General features: G+C 49.3%; 1 protein-coding gene across 2 annotated transcripts in view; it reads right to left on the bottom strand.

Moving 5' to 3' along the window:
* The window catches only part of KSR2 (kinase suppressor of ras 2), a 348,927-nt gene that overhangs the window by 40,492 nt on the left and 282,321 nt on the right, over nt 1–26,114 (bottom strand). For both annotated transcript variants that reach the window (XM_049788775.1, XM_049788776.1), the window contains exons 9-14: nt 25,597–25,722; nt 17,762–17,930; nt 16,467–16,508; nt 15,925–15,997; nt 12,228–12,276; nt 10,793–11,160 (exon numbers count right to left, since the gene is read on the bottom strand). In XM_049788775.1, coding sequence (XP_049644732.1) covers nt 10,793–11,160; nt 12,228–12,276; nt 15,925–15,997; nt 16,467–16,508; nt 17,762–17,930; nt 25,597–25,722 — 827 coding nt within the window. The remainder of the gene's footprint in view (nt 1–10,792; nt 11,161–12,227; nt 12,277–15,924; nt 15,998–16,466; nt 16,509–17,761; nt 17,931–25,596; nt 25,723–26,114) is intronic.

Genomic DNA, 26,114 nt, shown 5'->3' with positions numbered 1-26,114 from the left:
CGGGATTTGAACCAACCACCTTTGGTCCTGGATTGGCTGCTTGCAAGGCAAACGCCGCTGTGCTATCTCTCCGGGCCCACCTTCTGATTTTTTAACATAATAGCTTTATTTAAGCACCTTGATGACAGATATGATTGTAGTTGGGTTTCAGTCAGATAAAGAATACCCCCCTTCACCAGTGCAATATTCATCACCAATGTCCCCCCTTCTCCTCCCTTTCCCCGCCTGTATTCGAGACAGGCATTCTACTTCTCTCACTCACTGACATTGTCATCATAGTTGTCAGTGTAGTTATTTCTCTAACTGAACTCCCCACTCCTTGTGGTGAGCTTCATATTGTGAGCCCGTCCTTCCAGCCCTCGTCTTTGTCATCTCTGGGCATTATTACAATAATGTCTTTTATTTTTCTTAAAGGATAGTGGGGCTCGGAGATGATGCAAAGGAACTGGGACAGACACTTTAAAAAAAAGTGAGTTTTTTTTTAAGTTTTAGGTACTATGATTTGCAATTAATGACAGTGGCTCATGCATATAATGTTCAGCCTCTCACCTTCCACCAGAGTGCCCAGTTTCCTTCCCCATTGTTGTAGGTTCCCTCCATACAACCCTTCAAACTACCCTTGCCACCCCATATTAACCCCCTCTACAGTTAGTTCTGGAGTCCAGCTATCAGGTTCTGTTGCCTTTGGTTATTTGTTATTCCCCTTACTATGTTTTCTCATATCAGGGACCTAGTTCACTCCCCGGTATCCCATAGTCCTCACCCCCAGTACCGCTAGCATGGACCCCCAAACAGAAACAAGAGGTTTGAGGTAGTTGAGCAAAACCTTGAGTGGTTTCGAAAACAATCCTGAGAAATACCCAGAAAAAAAGGCCTTCTTCGAGGGACACAAGTTCAGCCTCAGCAGTTCCTCACACAGCCACTGTGAGGAGGTTTCCATCTTTCCTGCTGGGCAGTGTCTGTTCCTAAGAAGGGGCTTGCCATGTTGCCTCAGACCCTGCTGAGGACTGTCACTAGCTTTGCTAAAATATCGCAAAGCTCCTTTCATACTGGTACCTTTGCTCTAATTGAACATACCCAAGTAAGGCTATCAAATGTTCCTTGGCTGATAAAGGGGAGAATGGGAAAATTCACAGAAGCTACAGGCTCATATGTTGTGAAAGTTTCTGATGTTGAGGGAGAGGCCTCAACATTTCAGGATCAATTTAGGGACTGCTGGCTCAAGTTCTATGACTGTAAACATCCTCTGGGGTCTTGATGCAAGTTCGAGTCCCAGAACCAAAGCTTAGAGCCACCCCCAGGATCAAGACACCTGTTATCCCCCACTCTGGCGTGTTCCCAGTTTTATAGCTCTGGTCTAGAACTCATTTCCAAAGGTCAGACCAAATCTGCCTCCTGGAAGACTCAAAAACACTCAATGTGTCACAATCTCCATTTTACTTCCCTTAACCCCTGAATCGGCTATACTTCCATGATCTCTAGTGAGTGTCTCTGAGACCACTCTGCAGCTTTTCCCCTTTATCACCTCCTCTTTCCTTCCAGGAATGTCAGAAGGCTAAACACGAACAGAGAAATGCACTCTCAGTTTCTGTGATTCAGCCCAAATCACTGAACACCCATGGGGGAATCGGACCCATGCTTGGGCTTAGGGCTTCTAAAAATCTTACTCTGTCTTCTCTCCCTGCCTCTCCCATTTGTCCTGCCCAAAAACAAACTCTTCACCCCCAGTCAAAGATAATGCATATATTAGTAGCTCTATTGACTTTTCCCTTGTCAGTCATTATCAAGATTTATCTATCCTCCTGCCTTTCCATTGATTGAGGAAAGCAGTATTCCCTGTGGTCAATCAATCCTGAGAGACTCCTTGACAAAGAGTCAATATCTATTTATTATTTGATGCATGGGCTTAATTATCTTAAACACCATCAGGCAGGGGCAGAGCAGAGGCTCAACAGTGCCCTGGCAGCTGTGGCTGTGAGAATCCATCAAACCAAAACCAGGGACCCACAGGCTTTGTGAAAACATGTTGACCGGTCACCTCCCTGTTCTGCCGCCCCCTCAGTGGCGGAGAGATGGAGAGAAAGGGAACATCGGGGATTCAATTCACACCTGCTGCCAACCCATCAGCCAGTCAAGCAGGTGGGGGTGCTCAGACAAGGAGGAGGTGGGGGAGTCTCTCTCAGGCCTGAATTAGGTGATCTTTGCTTCCAATGGACCCTCTTCCCGGCTTTGTGCCTCTTTACTTCCTGTGTGCAGACAGGGAAAGGGTCCAATTTATACTGACTTCAAAGGGTTGAGGGAAAGGGTTCAAAAGACAGAAATCTTAGTTTTGCAAGTTGGCTCCTCAGATTACAGGGCAAGAATATATTTTAAATCCTACTGCTTTTTTCTTTATTTTATAATATCTCCCTCTTCACCCATCCCCTGCCTGTCTTTAAGACAGGCATTCTCTTTGTGATTATACTCTCCCAAGGGTAAGCACGTTTTACTAAAATGCAATACAGGGTGAATCATTCCTCGGCTGAAATCCTTGGTGGATCTGTCACTTGATGGGTCGCCTTAAAGACAAATTCTTTAGCAGCCAAATTGGATGGCTTGGCATAGGAAGTCCATCAAGAGACCCCTTGACACACAGCTGCCCTAATTTTGGCCTCTTTTCTTTAGGCTTAGGCTCTTCCACTCCAGCTTCTTAGCTCTGCCCCTTTGCACTGGCCCTTTGCACAAAACTTTCCTAATCTTTGGACTACCAATGTTTCCTTAGCCTTTTGGCCAATCCCTTGACTAGGCAGGAACCCACAGGCTCCTTTGGCAGAGAGAACCACATGGATCCATACTCATCCACTACCTTATCTGCCTGTGAGTTCCACAGGGGCATAGGGCAAGGCCATGCCTTGTTCATACTTCAGACTTTTTTGGGGCTGAGCATCTGAGAGGCAGCAAAGACAACATGGTGCATCCTGGAAGTCCATCCTCACAAATTCCATGAATTCATGAAGTCCATCTTCTCAGATCCTATAGCTAACCCCTCCCCACTGGTAGTGGGGTTCAGAATCAAGCTGGGTCCTGCAGCTTCCCAGCTATGGATAGTCCCTAACCTCATGCTCCATGATCTGTGAGAACACTAGCTTTTCATGGTAAGTCCTGTTGGAGGAACCATGTGTGTGGGCCAGTGAGAAAGGGGGGGGGGTCACAGAGTCACACCAGCTCTCCTTGGGGTGCTGGTCTAAGGTGGGTGAGGGGGGAAAGGGAGAATCAAATTTCCTTTATCTCTGGGCAATGAACCAGTAGAAGAGCAAAACTATTGGGACATGTCAAGTAGTGCCTCCCAACCCTGCAGGTCTGGCAGAGCCATTCTGGCTTCAGGATGCCACGCATGTCCCTCGTTGGGCTGCCTCCTCCCATGCCCATGCCTTTGAAGCCTCCTGGATTGGGCCATACACCTCTGCCAGTGCTGCAGAGACAGCCTGTCCCGGGGTGCCTTCTCCCCTTCCCCAGGTGACCTCGTATCCACTGAAGCCTGCAACTTCCATCACTACTAGACACCGATGACTCACATTGTGGTTATTTCCAGCCCAACCTTTCATCAGCGCTTGACACCCCAGATCCAGTGTCCTGTTCCCCATCACCTTCTGGAAGAATTGAAGTTGGAAGGATTGTCACTTGGCCACAAGCCAGGAGCAAAGCGGAAATCAAATCTAACTTCTCCCTTGCAACATCTGTTATTTTATCAAACACCAAAACCAGTGGTCCAGATCTCCTAAGAAGGTTGAGGCATGGAGAAGAAAGCAGACCTTCTCTCCTCACTGCCCCATCCTTGGCACCAAGAGCATCCCTATTACTATAGCAACCGGAAGAGACCAGGGCACTCGGGCTGGCCAGTGGCAGGTGTTATGCTGTTGCTGCTGTTTTTTCATCTAAGCCTGCTCATTCTTATCACTTTCTGCCTGAGAGATAAGCAGTGAATCCCTACTCAGATTCATAATGGAACCAGGGTGAAGGGGCAAGTTTGCAATTGGCCCAATAACTGCTTTTACAGGAAGTGCTGAGAGAGAATTTCCAGTTATAAACTATGTACAAGGAGGAAAAAGAGAGGCAGAAAATAGGGTGACTGGGTGAGCACTTTTCAATAGGAGAGGCCCTAGGTAGGCACGTATGCAAGGTCAGAAATGCCCATAGCAGATGATATAACCTGAGCTGTTACGTAAGAGGAATTGGCTATCTTCATGGATCACTTAGTGTGTTGAGCCTTATTTGTTATAGATGCAACAGTTGCCCTGACACAGCCACGTGTGGACAAATGGGCCTCACTAAGGGCCTGTGAGTCCCTGCAGGAGGTGTGTGTGTGTGTGTGTGTGTGTGTGTGTGTGTGTGTGTGTGTGTGTGTGAGTGTGTGCGCTTCTCTGTCACCTCCTTTTTTGTTAGTTCACATTTTCTTTTTTTTTAGTTCACATTTTCAATAGTCAACAAGTGACTACTGAGGTCTGAGGTGATAACCCAGGTTCTACCTGGCACTTCTTACACATCTACCCAAGGAAGGTGGCCACGGAAGGGTAGGAAGAGCCAACGTCTCCCCCTCTGTGGGCCACTGACTGCCCCTCACAGGCTTGCACCCGTCGTGGACAAGGGGCGCTGCTAATAATAATAATGATAATGAGGAGGAACATTTATAGCGCTTCCTTCCCCCCAAGTCCCGGGGCGCTTAACATTCCAGCACAATTAAAGGCAGCGGCAGACAAAAAACCTTTTCAGCTGTGCTGCATAAAGGGAAAGCGATTCAGCTTTCAGTGCATAAAAAGCAAGCCCACTGCACCAGGAGAGGGAGGGGGGGACGGGACCATCATGTGCACAGAACCCCCCAACCCCCAACTCTCATGTGTTATATTTAGGACAATCAAACTGCCCTGAAAGAGAAAACACACACACACACACACACACACACACACACACAAGCACATCAGGGAGTGAGGGAAATGTTGTGGCCAAGCTCCTTTTGAGTTCTGAGCATGTCTGAGTGAAAGGAAGGGTTCTCCATGGCTCTGCCCTCAAGAGCAGCGGGGCACAGAGAAACCAGAGGGAGTCCAGCACATAGATACTCATTGGGGCTTGAAAGTTTTTTTTCCAACAGAACCACATAACTTGAATCGTCTTGTTCTGCCTCATGAATTGAGGGCACCAGGACCAAACAGGCATATGAACAGTGAGTGGAAATAAAAAATGATCAGACTTAAACACTAAACCCAAAGTCAACAATAACAGAATCAATACCCAATCTTCAACAAGCTATTCGCAGAGGGGTCTAGTTACACTAGCAGTCCGGGAGCAAAGGAGGGAGATATGGGATGTATGATGGGAACAGGGGTGGAGGGAAGACAACATTGGTGGTGTGAATGGCCCTGATTCATTGTCACTATGTACCTTAAATAATACTATGAAAGTTGCATAATTCACTTCGGTCACAATAAAAATTATTAAAGAAAAAGAAAAGAAAGACATCATTGAGAAACGGTGCCTGCAACTTTCCAGGGTCCCAATGTGCTAACCCCGGCTGTGCAAATGAGGTACCCCCTGGAATTTCAGTACCATCCCCAGGGCCCCAAGAGATGGAATGGATGGGAGGAAGGCTGCATGCACAGGTGGGTGTGAGGTATCCTCCTGGGAACTGCCATGTTGCCTTTAGACTTGGGCATCTAAAGAAGAGATGGTTGTCACTTGCTCTTCTTGGGAGCAATGGGGACACCCCATCTGTCTCAGAGCCCCAGAAGCAGTGCCTAAGTAAGACTGCTGCATGGGCCATCCCTAAGCCCTGCATCCCTCTCCTGTCCTCTCTCTTCCGGTCCTGCTGGCCAGATTCTCTGCCTTTCTGCAGGGTCAACTCCTCTTCCCACAGGGCCAGAGATCTGTGTCCCTCTGTTTCCCTCTGTGAAATATTAGGTTGAGTATTCCACAAACCCCAGCATGGGAGTAAAATTCCCATGCCCTCAATCCGGGAAGGACGAGAGACACAAATCCGGGAGTGATTCCGGCACAGGAAATAATCCACACACACACAACTGGGAAAGAACAAGAAGCCAGGAGCCCACATCGCAAGCTGAACCCCACCAGCTAGTAGCTCCACCACGTGAAATGGCTAGCTAAGATGGCAGCTTCTCCTCAGGCCTTCTCAGGGAGACTTTATTGGGAAAACAAAGCCCACCTCCAAGAGTGGGGCAAGGTCGAGTGAAAACACCAATATCTCCCCCCAAATGTCATCTCTTTAGGGTCCCTTTCTGTGCCTCTGATTGTCCCTGCACCTGTTTCCAGCATTCCCAAACTTTGCATGATGTTAGCCCATCCCTACCTGCACTTCTACCAGAATGGGGGGTCTCACAGCGGGGGTCACTGTGTTCTGTGCAGCCAATGCCTCCCCTGACTTCTGGGGGTCATGTGAATGACCTCACTGAGCATTGTAGGAAGGTGGATCTTGGCTAAAGGACCATGACAGTGCTCCAGGGTTATGTGTGTGTGTGTGTGTGTGTGTGTGTGTGTGTGTGTGTGTGTGTGTGTGTGTGTAATTTCCCAACATGACTCCAATAGGAGCAGGAAATAATTACTTTAACAATGGGCATTTGAACTGGGGGATGTATGTCCCCCTGGGGTGATTCTTAAAGCACAGATACCTGGGGGTCAACCCCCTGCCCAGAGCTCTTGATTTGGGAGAATGGACCATGCATAGGGCTTCTTCTGGGGGAAAGATGTAAAAATGTGTATTTCTAGAAAGTTTCTAGGTGAGGCCAGTTGAGGCCTTCATTTGGCAATAGGGCGTGGACCTCCTGGGTGGTTAATATAAAGGGAACAAGTCTCTTCCAGGGAAGAGAGAACATGTGTGTCTGAATGAGATGAGAGAGAGAGAGAGAGAGAGAGAGAGAGAGAGAGAGAGAGAGAGAGAGAGAGAGAGAGAGAGACGTAACAGAGAAATGTGGAGGGTATGTGTGTGTGTGGGACCCACAGGAATTTATAGGATGTGGTGGAACTACATAATCACTAGGCCCGCCGAAAGAAACCAAGTTACAATCAACATCCAATCTAACTATGGTAAATGAAATCTTCTGGAACTTATGAACTGAATCCCAGTCAGTGATGATTCTGAGATGATGGAAGGCAGAGAAGACCCTGGCTGGTGGTGAATTCTAAGCCCCAAACTGCCCACAGGTACCAGACACAGGCAGCAATGGTCTTAGAAGAATGTGGTAAGGCACCAAAGATCTTTAGATTCTCATTCCCAGGACACTGAATCCTGGGGGACTCTTCTGGCCAGAGACTTTAGCAGTCTCTTGAGAAGGAAAATTAGGGTGCTTGAGTGATAGTGCAAGAGGTATACCATTTTCCTTGAACACAGCTGATGGGGTTCCATTTCTATCATCCCATATGCCCTGTCCATTGCCCCCCAAAAATGCAAAGAAAAACTAGCCCGGATTAAGAGGAGTCCTAGGCTTTAGTTACAGTTATCCCAGGAAGTGTGAGACATGGTCCAGAAGGAACTCCAGGACAATGAAAGTTAGAAGGAGCAATACTGTGTCACCAGCAAGGAAGTGACCCCAAAAGGAAGGGGCAGCACAGAGGTCAGCCCTGCTGTCCAGTGAACTTGATGCCACACATCCCACGGGCTGTTTCCAGTCACCGAGTCTTATTACATTAGCCCCAGAAAAGGAATCGAGATAGTGGGCAGGAACCTGCAAGTTAAGTCTTTCGTGCTCCCCGGCCTCCTTCTCTATGATATAGGCAGTCTGGGAGTGCCCAGTTTTAAAAGGAATGGAGTCATTCCAGCCCATTTGCAAAGAACTGGTTAGAGCTGGAGAGATGCTTCAAGGAACATGATCTTCTACTTGCTCATTTTTATTGATTGATTGATTGGGTTTTGGGCCACACCCAGTGGTGCTCAGGGGCCACTCCTGACTCTGTGCTTAGAAATCGCTCCTGGCAGGTTCAGGGGACCACATGAGATGCCAGGGATCGAACCAGAGTCCATCCAGGGTCAGCTGCATGCAAGGCAAACAAATGCCCCATTGCTGTGCTATTGCTCCAGCCCCTCTACATACTCATTTCCTAAATGGGAAACCAGGGCCAAGGAAACGCTGCAGCCAGACAGAAGGACACAAAGTGCATCCTCTCACCTTCATCAACTTTCTAGGCCTCTCAAGGAGGTTTTGAAAATGTTTTGACTTCTGCCGACTGCCAATAGTCTCAGACTGAATGACCTGATCCTGAGACAATTTAACAGCCCTGGTAACCAGCTGGTTCTTTCTCATTCTCCAATGGCCACAGTCCACGTGGCCTGACCAGGAAGCGAGGCTCAGAAAGACAAGTTCACTTGGATGGTAATTACTAGGCAAATGACTAGAACGCGCCATTGTGAATCTATGCAGAATATGCTAGATAATTAACTGGTCTTATATTCTCAGTAAAATCAATCCAGGATGCAAAAAACGGTTCCCTCAGCTTGGCCCTCTTCCAACCGTCCACCTCTTGCCAGCCAACTGTTCGAATGCGAGTGATTAATCCAATTACTCAAATGTTTGCTTTCAAACTGATAAGAAACCCGGATGGTCAACAAGTGGAGGGTGTGAAACGGGAGTAGGGGGTGGGAGATACACGAGGCCTCTTCCTCCCCCCAAGATAACTACATAATGACATAATAATATGGAATAAATGCCACCTCTTTGGGCCTCATCTGGCTTCTTCACACAAAATATCAAAACACTTCAGAGACCAATTATATGTCCCAACACAGCGGCGTCTTTATGGAGGTGCCAGGAAAAAGCTGCGCTATTTGTGAAATTTGCAGGCAGTTATGGCCTTGGGGTGGGGGGGGGGACTTGAGTTCTGCCTATATAGAAAAGGCTCCAGACTGCAGCTGGTCTGTGGGCTGAGCAACTAATTAGCATCATAGCAGCCAGAGTTCCTGATGGTGGCTGTTGAATGGGACCATTTCCATTTTCAGTCCCTTGAAAAAGACCAAGGGACAGGTTGAGGGGCAGACCAGAGTGGTCCTGAAGAGGGCCAGGCAATCATGAATTTTGAATTTCTGCTTTGCAGAATATGAGGGGGCAGCAAGGATGGTGGTAGAAGGCAAGGAATTGGGCAGAGTTCTGGGTAAAATATTGGTGGATCATGGGAAGAAGGTCAGAATTGCCCAAAGACCACATTTCTCACTATCCTGTGTGGACCTGGGGAAGGTAAGGAGGGCAGGAGGGATATAGCTTGTGAGATGTGTGTCCCCCTTCCTATATTTGTGTCCTTGTCCCCTAGCATAGCAAATATGTCTGCCCAGTAGGTGTTTTTGCACAACTCAGGCCTCAGGACTTGCTATGGCCAATGGACATCAGCCAGTGAGGTACTGGTAGGTGAGCTTCAGTGTAAGGAGCCTGAGAGGATACAAGGAAGGAATCTGGTGGAACGTGGAAAAGGGGGCACATTGAGTAAAAAACAAGTCCCTCCCCTTTTGAAACTTGCTAGCCAGTAGATTGTGAATGCATTGGAGTCTATCCAGTCCCTAAGGGTCCCACCAGCCAAATATAAACATATCCAAGGACCCCAGTTACTGAGCCTGGCCCAGATTGAACAATGACACAAAACAGAGAAACAACAACAATTGGGGGTGATTTGTTATTTAGCAAGAGCTTACAGATCTCTCTACCCATCAGAACAGCCCTGTGCCCCAAATAGGATCTGAATAGATTGTTTGGGAATCACCCCATCCTGGGTACAGCTGAAACACGATTATTCATTTTGGTTTCAGGAGGGTTATAGGACCATCTCAGATGCCCCATCTTTTACCATTCACACCCTGGATTCCAGGCAGGCCACCATTTGTGTGGGAATGGTGACAAAGACCAGTTTCCTTCCGCTCACTGGGACCTTAGAACAGACTTCAAGAAAGGAGAGGCTGAACCACCAACTCTTCCCTGCACTCACGGCTCCCACACTGGCCCTTGCCTAACCCAGAGGCCAGGTCTGTGCACCCCAATGATACCAAGTTTAGTGAGGGGAGGAGAAAGCTCAAGGACTGTTGGTATCAAGTCAGTGGGTGGGTGGGGGGAGCATGTCCTAGTAAACCCCAAGGTTAAAAACATACCAAAGGAGCAGCTCCCAGCTCCCCAGCTGAAACTTCCTATGAATTTTTTTTCTCTTGCATGTCACATGACACTGAGAAAGAAGAAACTGGTGGTGGAACATAGGGCTTCTCCACATGAAACAAGAGCCCATCATCGAGCTTCCTCCCTGGACCCCCACACCAGGGACATTGAAATGATCTACAGAAAAGTCATGAAATTTGCCACTTTCCTGACAACCAGAACCACATTCAGTAGCACCTTCTTGCAAGGATTGGCAATTGAAGGATCAGAGGCCAAATCTAGCCCATTGTCTGGTCTTAAGAATGAGGTACCAGAAGCAAACCAAGAGTGACATGTGGGGTTCTGAGCACACTTGGGTGGTAAAAAGCCAAGTCTGTGTTGGGCTATTTGACTGCAAAGCTGAAAAGTCTCTCCTGGAGGCAAAGCTCAAAGGCTCTGTCTCACCCACTTGTCCAGCAGTGGACACTCAGGTCCCCAAATTCCAGAAACGATCGAGACCCCTGACTCCCAGCTCTGCCCCACCCAAGGGGTGAGACAATGAAAGTGATTTTTCTGGCTCCTAAAATCTCAAGCTATGACATTGCAAATGAACAGCAAAGCTAGAGATGAAATAGGCCCACAGCACCCCTGGAATCAGATGCCATGGTAGGGTGTAGGGGGCAGGGGTCGGGCTCACTGACCTGGTGATGATGGCCAGGTGGGGCGGGCTCATGCAGGCTCCCATGAAGAGCACCACATTCTCGTGTCTTGTCTGCCTGTAGGCCATTACCTCCCGCTTGAAGGCCTTCAGCTGGTCCTCGTTGTCTCGCTCAATGTCGATGAGCCGGATGGCCACCTCGCCATGCCAGCGGCCGTGATACACCTGCCCAAAGCGGCCCTTGCCGATGAGCTCGCCCACCTCCAGCTGCTCAAAGGGGATGTCCCACTCCTGCAGGAAGATGCTGGTCTGGCTGGCCTTGCGCGGGAAGCTCCGCGCAGACAGCAGAGACAGGTTCATCTCCTCAAAGTCATCCTCTGATTCTTCAGCCTCCTCGTGGGCCTCTTCATTCTATTGTGGGGGCAGCAGGAGACAGAGAGGTCAGAACAGGCCCTTCCCATCCCGCCTGCCTCATACGATGCCCTGGGGGTGGGCTGCTCTGGGCCTGCCTCTGTTGCATCTATGCATGTATGCCATCATTTGTGCACATTCACTCACACATGCGCACATTCATGTTTTCGCACATATGTACTCACAGACTGGTCCGTGCAGTCATAGATGTCTACGACGCCTACATACACTCATCGTACATACACTCAAATATACACACATGATGCACTTCCACATATAATGCATGCTCATACAGTCACCTGCACCCATCTACTCATGCACTCGTACTGCACATATGAGATCAGCCGTCTAGCACAGTCACTTTTTTTTTTTTTTTTTTTTTGGTTTTTGGGCCACACCCTGTGACGCTCAGGGGTTACTCCTGGCTATGCGCTCAGAAGTTGCTCCTGGCTTCTTGGGGGACCATATGGGCCGCCGGGGAATCGAACCGCGGTCCGTCCGAGGCTAGCGCAGGTAAGGCAGGCACCTTACCTCCAGCGCCACCGCCCGGCCCCGCACAGTCACTTTTCAACAAACTCAACCAACAGTTCAAGAAGAGACAATGATTCTCTCTGGAAATAAGAACTGGAGCAGCAGCAGAACTAAGGGTCTGAACCCCCACAGTTTTTACCCAGGACTCATTTATTTCTCCAGCATGCTCGAAAGCATGAAAAGCAGCTCTAGATTCTCAGCACTCCAACCCAGTCCAGTGAATCCTTCCTGGCGGATCCTTTCAAAGATAACAGGGGTGGTATTCTCCCCCGCCACCATATTGCTCTTGGGCCCTGGGCTGAGTCTTCTGCCTAGAACTTAAGTCTCTCACACCACCCGCTTTTCCTTGCTGCACGGCAGGTAATGGGCCATTAGGCGCAGCACCAGGAGAGGGGGTCACGCCTGGCAGCAGAGCCTGAGTGAGAATATCCATCAAATAGGCCCTCTACCCCTGAGCAACCCTGGCTCCCCTGTGCCATCCAGGACACGTCAAAGCACCCTGGAGAAAGGCTGCCTCCCCTCGGGTTCCCCCTCACCTCTGAGGTGGGTTCCACTTCAATTTGAAGTAATGGATTTCCTTCCAAGCTGAAAGAGAGAGAAAAAGGGGTGAGTTGAGGGATATGGGTCCCTGGCAGGTCCTTGGACTGAGTTTCACAGGGACACAGGACCATGATAGAGATGGCCTCCCTTCCAGCTTTGTTCTGAGACTACCCTTTTCTTCTTGTGTCTGGAATAAGCCAGACCCTTGCCACCAGGAAGAGAGGTACAAGGACAGTGGTGGGTTTTTTTGGGGGGAGGGGTTTTTGGGTCGCACCCGGTGGTGCTCAGGGTTTTCTCCTGGTTCTGCGCTCAGAAATTGCTCCTGGCAGGCTCTTGGGACCATATGGGATGCCGGGAATCGAATTAGGGTCGGCCCAGGGTTGGCCGAGTGCAACGCAAACTAACTCTTTGATCCCTGGACAGTGTTTTGAATTTGATATTTTGGGGGCTTCTCAAGGCTCTTTTCTTTCTTCTCTTATTAAAGATTAACTTTGGAGCTCCACTAATCTAGAAGCTTCTTCATAGATTGTGGCCTAAATGTCACAAGGGTAAGAAGCTTTGATTCCTCAGTGTTTGCTGAAGAAGAACAGACCAGCTCTCCAAAGGACACTCAGAGCTGGAAGCATCTAGAATTCACAGGTTGGTTTGTTCGTTCACTCACACATGCCCAGTGGGGTACCTGCAACAGTGCCAGGCCTGTGGTGGGTTACAGAGTTGAAACTGCCAGGTTCCTAACTGGAGGGAATCTCAACTCTGCGAGAGAAGAAACACTACAAAGGACAAAGGGCAAGTGATGGGCTTGCAGAGATCCAGTGGGGAGAGATGGAAATTTCCAGAAGAGGGATTGCTGGACATATCTGAATATTCAGTGTCTCAGCTGGACTGTGCTAATCACATTGAATTGCTATGAGCACTGGGCCAGAAGAATCACTCTCTCTCTCTCTCTCTCTCTCTCTCTCTCTCTCTCTCTCTCTCTCTCTCTCTCTCATGTGATCCATAAATTTTTTTGTGTTTGCAGCATGTTAACTGTGGGCTCTGAGATTCACCATGTATGTGAAGAGGATAAAACCCATGTGGAACTTCCTGCAGAATTCTGGGATGCATTCAGTGCAGTGACCCTTCTGTGCACCTGTGAGTTGTATTTAAGCTGTGGTGTTGTGGGGAAGCCATGGATTGATGCAGTAACTGGGTATGTGTGGGGAATGGGAGTGCTGGGGTGCACATTTGTGTCACAGGTGTGATTTTGGAGAGAGGGGATGCTTACATCTACAGGGCATACTGAAACCTGGTGGCTGACCTGGAAACAAAGAGAGGAATCCCCAAGACTGCCTTCTCCCTCTCTGTTTCTCCCAGCGGAAGTTCTACAGATGGTCCAGCCTGTGTCTTGCTGGGGGGGCAGGTGAGGGAGGACTGCCTGATCCTGACCACAGACCCCAGGAAGGAGCAGAGCCTGCTGGGCAGGCAGACTCTTCCTTGATCGAGGCTCAGAACTCACAAGAACTTGGGGTGTGATACTCACCACAGTCTTAACCAATTTTTTTTTCTAGTGCAACCTGGGAAGAGAACTGAATGACTGAGTGACAGCTGAAATGTAGAGGCTGTGCCTGCCTTTTGACCCCCCAACTCACACTTGTCTGCTCCCCCATCTCTGCCTGGAGGTAAGTTCTAAGTCCTGCGCCCTTCTCTGGCTTCTTTCCGAAACAGCAAGTGGCTTTCACCCTCTACCAGGGGTCCTCAAACTTTTTAAACAGGGGGCCAGTTCACTGTCCCTCAGACCATTGGAGGGTCTGACTATAGTAAAAACAAAACTTATGAACGAATTCTTATGCACACTGCATATATCTTATTTTGCAATGAAGAAACAAAACAGATACAAATACAATATGTGGCCCTCAGGCCATAGTTTGAGGACCACTGCTACACACTGAAGCAGCTTGCAGGCAGCTGCCATCTTGGGCTCTTTTGCAGGCTTAGCCTGACTGTCAGTGAATAATTTAGAGTTCAAGTCACACAAATTGTGGGTCTGGTTTCTGGGCAGCAGTGGCAGAATGATCTAAGGCTGCAGTCAGCCCACTACCCCCTCCCAACCCCCTCAAATCATTGTCCTTTTGATAATTTTCCAGGACATATTGTTAGGATTTTTTAACAAAGTTCATAATATGAGTAAGAAATTACAGGGAGACTTGCATATGACCACCAAAAATAATTTCCTACCACCAGGAGTGATGCCTAAGCATAAAGTTCTGAGCATATCCAGGTGTTCCACACCCCCCCCAATAAAAACTAAACAAGAATGAAACTGTTGGGAGGGGAGCTGGGATAAAAAAAAAGCAAATAGGCAAATATGAGGACTGCCATGATAGGGAGACTGAGGCAGGTGACTTCATTTTGGGAGAGACCACATGGAAGAGAGTTTGTATACCTAAGACGCTAATGACATTCCTCGCCCAAACTGATTATTTGGCGCGTCTGCAGCAGTGACCCCAGGAAGCTGTATTTTAAGTTCTTCTGGCCACCAGGGATGGCTTGGGACATTATTTGACATGGATATGACATTTCACAGTCATTATAGCCAAGGACTGCAGAGCATGCGGAAAATGTGGAAGAAATAAAAAACGCTTCTGTGGGAAGGAATACTGGATTCAGCAGCCTGGAAAACAGCTGTGGCATGTGGGACACACACACACACACACACACACACACACACACACACACACACAGACGAATGAACGGACGGACATGGACACTGGGAATCAAAGGAGCTCATGTCTGGGGTATACATGCGTACACGCATATATCTGCCATCTTCCTCCAAAGCGTGCAAGTTTGACACCATGAGCTCATGCTGTTTCTCTGCGGGGAGAAGCCAGAGACAGCAAGCCTGCTCTGGACAGGGCCAGACAGTGAGAAAATTCAGGGAGCAACTCCACTGCCCAGACGACGGTCTCCGTGGCAACCACTGGCCTGGGCAAGTGTCATCAGGAAGTCGCTGGAAATTGTTAGCACATAGGAGCTGCTGCCTTCCAATAAAACTTTATGCCATATTACACACACACACACACACACACACACACACACACACACACACACACACACACACACACACACACACACACACCAGGCTGCAAGAGGGATCTGAGCCCAAGGTTATGATCAGCTGAGCGTGACACCCCTTCCAGTAACCTAAATGACACTTTTTGTTTTTGTTTTTGCTCAGGAGTTACTCCTGGCTCTGTGCTCAGAAATTGCTCTTGGCTCGGGGGACCATATGGGACACTGGGGATTGAACCAGGTCCTTCCTGAATGGGTTCTGTGTAAGGCAAACGCCCTACTTCTATGCTATTGCTCCAGCCCCCCAAAATGACATTTTTTAAATCAGTGAACAGTGACTTGGTAATGCACATCCTCTTATTAAGGTCTGAGAAACAAGCACTGTTATCATTTCTGCTCTGAAGAAGCACAGGATCCCAAGGAAATGTTGCACTCAAGGACTCTCATCGAATGGGCAGGGGTGAGGGGCACAGGGCAGAGCTGATGTATTTGGGGGAAGTGATAACCAGTAGTAATGCCCAGGCCTATCGCCCTACTTGTTAGCTTCATCCTTCCCATTGTGTCTTTGTCTCCAGGACTACCTCACCCTGCTTCCCACCCCAGTATCAGGCCATGGGGGTGCAGTGTCTTCAGCCAACTTACATGGGGTTGGAGGTCACCGGATGTAGGATGACCTGAGGTGCCCGCGTCGGTGTCTCAGGCACTGGCACCACATCTGTGTTAGAGGGGAGAGAGAGAGAGAGAGTCAGAGACCCGGCCTGGGTTCTGCAACCTCCAAATCTGGAAACTGTGCCTGGAACTGTGCCTGGGAACTGTGGCAGCTCAGAAATGCTTGTCCCATCCTGGTTCCCTTTCCCCTTCCATCATCTGCTCTGTGACCAGAGATTCTGGGGGAGCTGCCAGAGAGTGACAGAGCTGAGCCCCAATCACCAACCTGGTCTGACTCCCCATTCCTTTGGGCAATGGGGGCTTCCCATTGCCCAAAACTCTCTCTTTCCCTTCTCTCCACTGCAGGCTGTCCTTTCAGGCTCTTCCCCTGTGCTCCTCAACAATACCCCTTCCCTTCTCCATGCCCACATCCAGGGTGTCTCCTGGGGTTTGCTGCTTCCCTCCTCCACCCAACACTCATTATTTGGGCTAACCTTCCAGCAACTTCCACGCCCCAGAGTTCAGTCAGGACCCACCTGGGAAGATGAACTGTTGCTTGTACTTGTAGTAGTGAGATGCTGCAGAGAAAGGGGGAACAGGGAGACACCAAATTGAGAAACATTCAGAGCCCAGAGCGGGGGAGGGGGTGTCCCACAGTCCACCCTCTGGGGTCTCCCGCCCTGAAAGCTGCAGGAAGGAGCATGTGGTTCTCTCAAGGGGGCACTGTGCCAGATTTCTCCAAGGACTCAATTGTCCTCACCCCTACCTAGGATCTGAAGTAGAGGTGTCTGGGATGAGGAGCAAAGCTGTGTGCCCTTGAGCTTAGTACGGGAGCAGGCATGGGGGCCCCAGGTACCTCAATGAGTGAGTCTTCACGAAGTAATTTCACTCATTGGGGGACAGCTAGAGTTAGTATGGGCATTGGGAGAAGCAAGCAGGGGTGTCTGGAAACCTAGCCATGCCTCAGCCCTCGCTCTTCCTCTAACCACCTGTGGAAATCTCTAGAATCTGTGCCCACTTGAGCAGAACATGCTAGAACAGAGCAAATAGCCTCCTACAGCGGGGACCAGACCAAGATATAGAATTCCTGTCTTCCTATCACTGCCACATCTTGTCACTGACTGGAAGATCTGTGGTCCCTGCATGGAGCAGATCCACAGAAGCCAACTTGCCAACGCTACAGTCCATGCCTGGCTGCTCAGGGATCCAGAACATCTATCTATTCAGTCCTGTCCTTCCAGGGACCAGCCCCCAAGGACTCAACTCCCAAGATAACAACCAGCTTCTAAGCAATGAGCCCTGCTGGGACTCAGACTAGGGCCAATGGAGCCTGGGCATAAGGGGACTGGCCACCTTTCTCTCTGCTAAAATGCAGCTGATAATGCCCACTGTTGGTAATAGCCAGTTTTCACTTGGCCTAGTCCCTGTTCTTGGAGGAGGACTTTGTTTTCCCAATAAAGACTGCTTGGGAAGCCCAGAAGGGAGGCTGCCATCTTGGCTTGCCTTTCCATGTAGTGAAGTGGCTGACTGTGGGTGAACAACTTTCAGTTGTGGGTTCCTGGCCTGTTACTCTTTCCCAACTCTGTGGACTATTTCCTACATCTGAAGAGCTATCTGACTCACAATTCTTGGATACTCAGCCTACTATTTCACAGCCCACCTTTGGCAGTGGCCCCAGGTGACACAACAAATAAGTCAGTAGGGCCATTGCCCTACATAAAAGTAGGCTCATCTACCCTGGAGCTGTCCAACCTGAATGGGCCTCCTAATCTACTTCTGCCCAATGCAGCTCCCCTTGACATACAGCCCCCCTCAATGGGGTGCTACTTACCTGGCAGGTTGAAGCTCTTCTGCTGCCTTGAGCACTGCGGGGATGGGTGCAGGGGAGAAGGCGGCGTGGCACTGGGAGGGAGTGGGGGTGCCGGTGAGGAGGGCGTAGACGATGTCGTGGATGAAGGGTTACTGCTAGAGTCTGGCTGGTAGGGGACAGGGATGTGATCCTGCAGAAAGATGGAAGAGAACGCAAGGAGAAGAGGAGACACAGTCTGAGTGATCTGAACATGGCTACAGTCCTCTATTCACCCCAGCCCCCCAGCCTAGATCTTTCTTTCCTCCCCCCCTATCTTTCCCTCACATATATGGCTGCCTCCTGATACTCTCCACCCAGCTGTGACAGGACGCCTTCTGGAAACAAATTCTTATCTCCTGCCTGGGATTCTGGGTAAAAGATGCCCACGGAATGACAGCCACAGAAGGAACAGAAACACTTCCTGGAATGGCCTTGATTTTGCAAAACGTCCACGCCAAAGTACCCCAAGTGCTTGTCCCCACCCCCTCTGTCAAAAGCTTCCACTCCCAAGTGTTCATAAAAGAACTAATAGTATGGGCCTGGGAGATAGTACAGTGGGTAAGTCTTCCTTTGCATGAAGTCAACATGGGCTCGATTCCTGCCAACTCTATATGGTCCCCTAAGCCATTCCAGGAGTGATTTCTAAGCACAGTCAAGAATAACCCCCAAGAGGCCAGAGCGAGGAGGATAGCACAGCAAGAGGGCTTTTGCCTTGCATGTGGTTGACCCAGGACTAACCTGGATTCGATCCCCTGGTATCCCATATGGTCCCCCAAGCCAAGAGTGATTTCTGAGTGCAGAGCCAGGAGTAACCCCTGAGCATCACTGGGTGTGACCCAACCCCCCCAAAAGAATAACCCCTGAGCACTACTGGGAATGACAACCACCTTCCCCAAAATAAATCTAAACAAAAATCAGAACCAACAGCAGTTGCAAAACAGAGGCCAGAGAGTGAGTGCAGTGAAGAAACAGTCAGGATCCATCTCTGGCTCCTGAACTTTCTGTAAAATGAGGGACGCATTCAACATTGCCTTTGTGATGGTCCTAGAGGAGTGTGGCGGGGAGCCAAGACTATGTTCCCCAAAGCTATGTCCACCTTGATTCTTCTAGAGTGAGCATTTGGGGTGAGGGGACCAGAGATCCATTCTCTCGAAGCTGGGTCTTAGCCCTGGTAGGAACCAGAAAAGAAAACCTACAGAGAATCTAGATCTTCATATCTAAGAAGAACTTTTAGTGGGGGCCTCCCAAGTCTAGGAGTGCCAGGAATGAGGAAGACTTCGCTGTTTCAGCTTCTAGGTTGAGAAAGCAGTTACAGAGCGGAGACAGCCACGACCACCTGGCTCTTATAACAGGGTCCAATAAATTAGAGAGATTAGCCTGCATTATGCAAGTGGGCCCTTTTGGTCACAGGAGCCCTATCAAGCCAAGAAATGTGTCTCTGTGGGGTTAGGGAGATGTGGCCCATGGGATGGGCGATTCAGAGGCCAGTTCTGGGTGGAGAGACATCAAAGAAACCGAGACCTCAGTCCTATCCCCTAGAAAGAGAATTGGCAGAAATCACATGTGGACAGAGCTCAGTGTTCGGGGCTTGTGCAAAGGAAGGTTAAGAGAGAAATCACAAAAAGGAGGAGACAGAGAGATAGAGAAGAAAAATGTCTCACCCAGAGGCAGTCAGGAGGAGGGTAGGGAGGGAAACTGAGAAATTGGTGGTGGGAAACGTGCCCCTCGGTGAAGGTGTTGGACATTGTATGACTGAAGCTCAATCAGAAACAAGTTTGCAATTGTGAAAAACAAACAGACAAAAAACAACCCAACTGTGTTATGAATAGCCATGTAACCATGGTGTTTAAATAAAGTAATTCATTAAGAATTAAAAATATTTCAATTGGGAAACAAAGGAAAAGAGAGACCTCACTTAAGTTCTCATGCCACTGTACATCTGACTCAGAAGACTGAAACAGAAGACATTGGTGGGGTTCTGAGCCACTGGATATGTACAGGGCACAGATGGGTATGGCACAAACATTACTGCCTCAGGACCTTTGCATAGCACCACTCTGCTGCCATAGCAGCCCTGCCTACATACACCGAATCCCAAGCCCACTCCTGGCATCATACTGCAACCAGCTTGTCCTGGCATCCTCTGGTCACTGCAACCCTCCTCGACTCACTGCTCCAGAACCACCTCCTCCCTCATCTTCAAACACACCAGCTGACTCCTTATTAGGTCTCTGCAGTCTGTCCCCTTTGCTAACAATGGGAGCACATGGGGCTAATGGTCTTCATTGCATTCACTCTACCTCCCAGCCCCTAGGACAATGCAATGGTACCAGCAACTACTCAGAGCATTGTCTGTGGCCCTTGGGATGCTGGAACTGAATCCTGAGTGTGTGATTTCCCCTCCAGCTTCTTCATCCGAGACCCCGGTATGAACACAGCACCTCTGGTGAGAGGGGTTCACTGTATGTGTGAGATAACAAGTGGAGCACTCTAGAAGCATGCCGGGTGCCGGGTGCGAGCTCAAGCTTCGTTAAATAAATAAACATACAAGCAGAGAGCTGCCGACGGCAGCAAACACTTCATCAAGGGTGGCTATTACTTCCATTAGCTGCCTTCTTGCTCTGGAAGGATCGATGGAGTCCTACTTATTTCTATTTCATTTACTGGCCCTGATGCCGGGAGTCAATGAAATTCTCCGAAGGAGGAGGCAAAGGAGAGGAACAAAGTGTGTGCGAGTGTACATAACTTGTGCATGTACATGGCTATGTACATGTTTATGCGTGTATATATGGATTATGCACGTGTATGATTTTGTATGTTGAGTATGTGTGTGAGTGCATGGTGAGTGCATGTATGTATGCATGAGTGTGTGTGCATACAGAAGGACATCCTCGGGTCCTTGCAGCAGGTTGAGAATTTCCTATAGGGATCTCCTGAAATACCAGTAGGGAGCCCCCCACCCCCCACGCTCCCGAAGTGGAAGTCTCTCCCCCACAGGTGCTGCTCTTGCTTGCATATGGGATGTCTGGCTTCCATCCTAGGGGGTGCTCGGCCAACCCCCACCCTTCACACACAAGGCCAATCTGGTTGCTCCCCCATCCCTACCCCCAGACTCCACTGAAGACCGCTCCTCTCCGCAGACTTATATTCAGGTTTGATGGGATCTCACATGTTTATTTCTGAGGGATCAATGCTTAAGACTGCAATGTCTGGGGAAGCTGATAATTTAATTTTTTTTTAATTTCTTTTTATTGTGACTGAAGTTCATTACACAGAATTATTTACAGTACATAGTGACAATGAATGAAGGGCTTTCAATAATTTCATTTTTTAGAGAAAATGGCAAAACCAAAACCCAAACCAAAAACTCTTCTCCAGAGTTTCTGCCATTTCTGACAGATTGTTCCCACTCTGTTTCCTCATCAGAGTTGGGCACTGCTGGTCATAGTTTTTCATTCTTTTATTTTTTTTAATGTAGGGGCTATTCCTGGAGATGCTGGGCCTGGGAGTTGAGAGGTGAGGGTGGCGAGTTATGTTTGATGCTTGCCCTGAAGTGGGTTGAGGGAATAAAGGGAGGGCAGCACATAGGCCTTCTCTGCTTCATGCTATGTGAGGAAATGGGCCTGCCTCCTGCAAGGCAAATGCCCTCCTCACTGTGCCATTGATCCGATCTCACACTGGATACTAGGAACTATGGATTCTGTTGTATGTGGAAACTCATTCACTTACAGTTGAACTTAAATACACTTTCTCCATCAAACATTTCTTAAATATCACCCTCATCCCTCCCCTCTTCCTTCTCCTATGTCTCCCCATTTCCTTTTTCTTTCTCTTTTCCTTCCTCATCTTTCTTCCATCCTCCTCTTTCCCCTTTCCCTTCCCATCTGCCTCCTTCTGCTCCTCTTCCTCCCTCTCATCTTCATTGCCCACCTACAACCATCCATTTTCGGGGTGTTGACTGCTTCTGACCCTCTCCATATACCCAAAACACCTCAATCAAACTGCTCACTTCACAGGAGAGAACCAAGTCACAGAGAAGTGAAGAAACCAAGTCTCAAGTCCAGGGCTTCTGGCTTCAAATTGCACACCCCTCATTGACCCCCAAACTTGTACCCCCAAACCTTGTGAGCCTGCCAGACTGGACACTCAGGAGATGCAGTCAAGAATCAGAAAGAGAAAATTTGCAAAGCAAACTGACTCAGAAACCACCATTGCCTGACAGAAAAAAATATCTGCATGGAATCAGTGAGAAGAGAGAGAGCGAGTGAGGAAAAAACTAGGCCAGTCCTAATGATAAGCCGTCTTGGCCCCTTCCACACCATGTTCTCCAAACAGGTTAATTGATATCTCTTATCGCATTCGCCTGCAGGGGACAAGCAGAACTGTGTCACTGCCACTGATCAGCCCTTGCTGCTGTCCAGGGGGGCACCCAGAGGCTGTTTGTGCTGCAAAAGCAGAGGGGAAGGTCTGAGAGGGCACACAACACCATCCCAGAACCTCACAGCTGCCTCTCCTCTCTCCTCCTGAGGTTGGGGGAATCCCCTCTCCCAGGGACCTCAATCTTGAATACATAACAAGGAGAAAGTGGCCGTGAGATGACATTTTGATGGCAACTCCCACTGCGGAATCGGATGATAATGGCAAGAATTTTCCAGATGCTTCACACACATCAGTAACTGTGCAGTGTGCCTTGGTATTGAGAATTCAGCTTCCTCTCCCAGTCACATCTGAGGTGACTGCTCTTAGTACCTACCCAAGGGGAGTGGATTTTTTGGTTGAAGTTTGGTTATTTATTTTGCTGGGTGGAGGGCCCTGGGTACCATATACAGTGCCAGGGGTCAAACCAGGGTTTGCTGTATGCTAGGCAAGTGCTATAATTCCTGCAGGAATTCCTCGAGGTCTGGGCATAGCAGAATCATGACCACGCATGACCACACACTCCCTAAACTATTTTCTTAGGCGGGGGTGGGATGCACTGAGTCCTCTTTGTTTCCAAGTCAGCTCTACTTTTTTATTTTAGTTTTTTTTGGGGGGAGGGGGGAGGCACATCCGCCATACTCAGGTTTAACTCCTGACTCTGCTCTCAGAAATCACTCCTGGTGGTGTTCAGGTGCCATATAGGATGCCAGGGGATTGATCCTGGGCTGACTATGTGCAAGACAAATGTACTTCCTGCTGTACTATGGCTCTGGATCTCCCCATCACAGCTTCTTTGGGTGCTGTAAACTCAGCAGTGCTCAGCAGTTACTCCTGGCTCTGCACTCAGAAAGTATTCCTGGCGGTGCCCAGGGGACCACATGGGATGCTGGGGATTGAACCTGTGTTGGCCATGTGCAAGGCAAATGCCCTCCTCTCTCTGGACCTCTGACTGCTTTTAGCATTGTCTCAAGATACTAAAACTTGGATTATGTCTAGTGAAGATGGTACATGGGCCAAGTTGTTGGCTTCCACACAGCCTTGGCTCTGTTAGATAAAATAATCCCACTGGACGACTGAGCTGCTGAAGAGGAACCTCAGTGCCCAGAGGCTGCTGCAGGCATGCTCAGGCAGGTGTTTGCTGGCCCTAATTTGAGTCATATGGGAACAGGCACTTGTAAATCAAGAATTGACTGGGGTCAGAATGGTAGCACAGTGGTAGGGCATTTGCCTTGCTCACAACTGACCCAGGACAAACTTAGACTCGATCCCCGGCATCCCAAATGGTCCCCTAAGCCAGGATCAATTTCTGTGTGCAGAGCCAGGAGTAACCCCTGAACACCACCAGGTGTAGCCCCCCAAAACAAAAAATTGACAAACTTTCTTATTTTCTCTTTCACTTTTTTTTGGGGGGGGGCTGCTGAGTTGGAAGTAGGGGAGGCTGAGCCACACCCAGCAGTGTTCAGGCACCATTCCTGGCTCTACACTCAGAGATCATGTCTGAGAGGGCTCTGAAGTCTGTGCGCAGTGCTGGGGGTGGAACCAGGGGTCGGATGCATGCAAGTCAAGTGCCCTGCCTTGATAGACAGAAGACAACTGTCCTATCTCTCCAGCCCTTCACATTTTCCTGAAATGGTTTGGAGACCAGCTGAAGCTGTGACTTCTCATGAATGTGCCACTGGACAAGAAGGCAGTGCCATGCAATTCTGGTGGTCGTGGCTCAAGATAAAGCCAGACGTGGCTGGATTTAGCTCCACTGTTGGCCCATCCCTACATTGAATGATCCTAGTCCAGGCTATACGGTGAATCATCCTGGTCAGATCCTGGGCCATTATGGGTCAGAGACAAACTGTCCAGCATCCCTTTCTGGGATTCTAATGCCAGGAGTCCTTGGGCTACAGTAAAGGATTATAGTGCCCCTCACTGTTTGAGGAGCTGGGCAGCCTGGCAGGGAAATAAACAAGTACCAGCCTTTACAAGAGATGAAGCCCCATTTCTAGGCTCTTGTGAGGAAGGATGGGGAGTAGGGTGGTAGCTCCGAATTGGTCAGAACCCAGAGACTCCACTTTCTGGATGATGCTACAAGTGCAGACAGCCCCTGGAGGGAATCTTGGGGAAAAGGAAGGAAGGAACACAGAAAAGCCAAATAGGTTCCGGTGGGGAGGTTAATAGAGAGTTCACAGCTAGAGGCAAGGCCCAATCTACACATGCTCTGGTTCTCCCAATACAGCCAAGGGTGGATTTCTGGTAAAGGGTGCCCAGTCCCAGAATGAACCATTCTGGCTGCCATGTGGATGACCAGTGGGGAAAGGGGATTTTTCACTAGCCTGACACAGGACCAGAAGCTAGAATGCTGCCTAGGAGCAGACATGTGCTGTGGGAGTAACTGGTTTTCATTCTATTCAAGATAATTCTTTGCTAGAAGTGCCTCTGGATTGGTCCCTTATCCTACCTGTTTTTCGACCGAGGGGTTAGTCTTTCCTTTCCCAATAAAGACCTTGGTGCTAATCTATCTGCCGGCTGGTATTTCTTGCTAATGAGCGAGCAGAAGGCTTGTGGTGGAATATTCCTGATCCTGTTTTATTCCCTTCAGTCTGTGTGGATTATTTCCTGTGTCAACTTTTGCTTCCAGACCAATGTCCCTAGAGATTGGGGCATGAGGCTTCCACTTAAATGTGCCAGTTGAGGGCCGCTTGGGTCATGGGCCTGTAGTTGGATTTTCAGTCTGGTTGATTTGCAGTGGACCTGCCATTCCATACAGGGCATGAAGGCATCATGGGGTGGGGGCTTGAGAGATCATTCATTGGCATGTATCCCCTTTCACCTCCAACCCTGGGGTGGCCTTCATTCCATCTAACCAACAGGTTCCACAGACAATGTGAGAAATTGTGCTGGAAATTTCCAGGCCATGTTGGAAAAGAAAGAGACACAGAGCTGCCCTCAGTGTGAGAAGTGTGAGGCCAACACGAGCTGGCAAAGGCTCGCTCGGACTGTGCCACTGCCTCCTATTCCCTCACCCTCCAACTCTCCATCCTGCTGAGCTCCAGCTGGAACGCAGAAATAGCTCCTTGTCCCTCCGTGCTCTGATGCAACAGATGTGCCAGAGAGCCAGGCACCATCTGTAACGCTGATCCTGGCAGATGGTGAAACATCTCCAAACGCACAAGAGGGCACAGTTGGGCCACTTCGGAACCCCGACACCATGTTTCCCAGTGTCCATGGCCCACTCCCAGGCATGCTCATCTGTTCTTGTTCCTGTGGGTCTGAGCTGGGCAGTATGCGCCCCAGTGATCACAGAAGCCCCCAGACTTCATGCACCCCAGGTGGGCTGGAATGGGAGGGCAGAGTGCTACCCCTTCTCTCCCTCTCAGCCCGCCCTCCTAACCCCACAGGAAGCTCACCTTGTTGATTTTGTTGGTCTTGGGGAGTGTCTGGCTGATGTGCAGGTCCGAGTAGCGGGGTGGCTTGCGGAGAGGGTTGTTGATGTCACAGGGGACCGATTCTGTCCTCACTAGCCTTGCTGGGTCCGTAGGATTAAAAAGAAAGAGGGAGGAATATAAGGACCGGCTGGGCTCCAGACTCCGGTGCCAGAGAGCAGAAGACAGATACCATCTCAAAGGGGCTCCCAAAAAGCAAGAAAGGGGATTCACTGAGGTACTGGAGATGAGGGCTGATAGGCCACAGTGTGGGATAGTGAAGGAGGGGTTCTCTGGGGTTCCTCCTGTTTGTATTTCAGCCAACAAAGGACTTTGGACAGCCAGAAACTATAGCAAGAAAATGGACACTATTCTAGCCAGAGTGATAGCACAGTAGTAGGGCATTTGCCTTGCATGCTGCCAAACTGGGATGGACCAGAGTTCAATCCCCATCATCCCATATCATCCCAGAGCCTGCCAGGAACAATTTCTGAACACAGAGT

This window comes from Suncus etruscus, chromosome 15 (genome assembly GCF_024139225.1).
Source record: "Suncus etruscus isolate mSunEtr1 chromosome 15, mSunEtr1.pri.cur, whole genome shotgun sequence".
NCBI lineage: Eukaryota > Metazoa > Chordata > Mammalia > Eulipotyphla > Soricidae > Suncus > Suncus etruscus.
The sequence above is the reverse complement of the archived record's forward strand: the minus strand, read 5'-3'. Positions and strand labels throughout refer to the sequence as shown.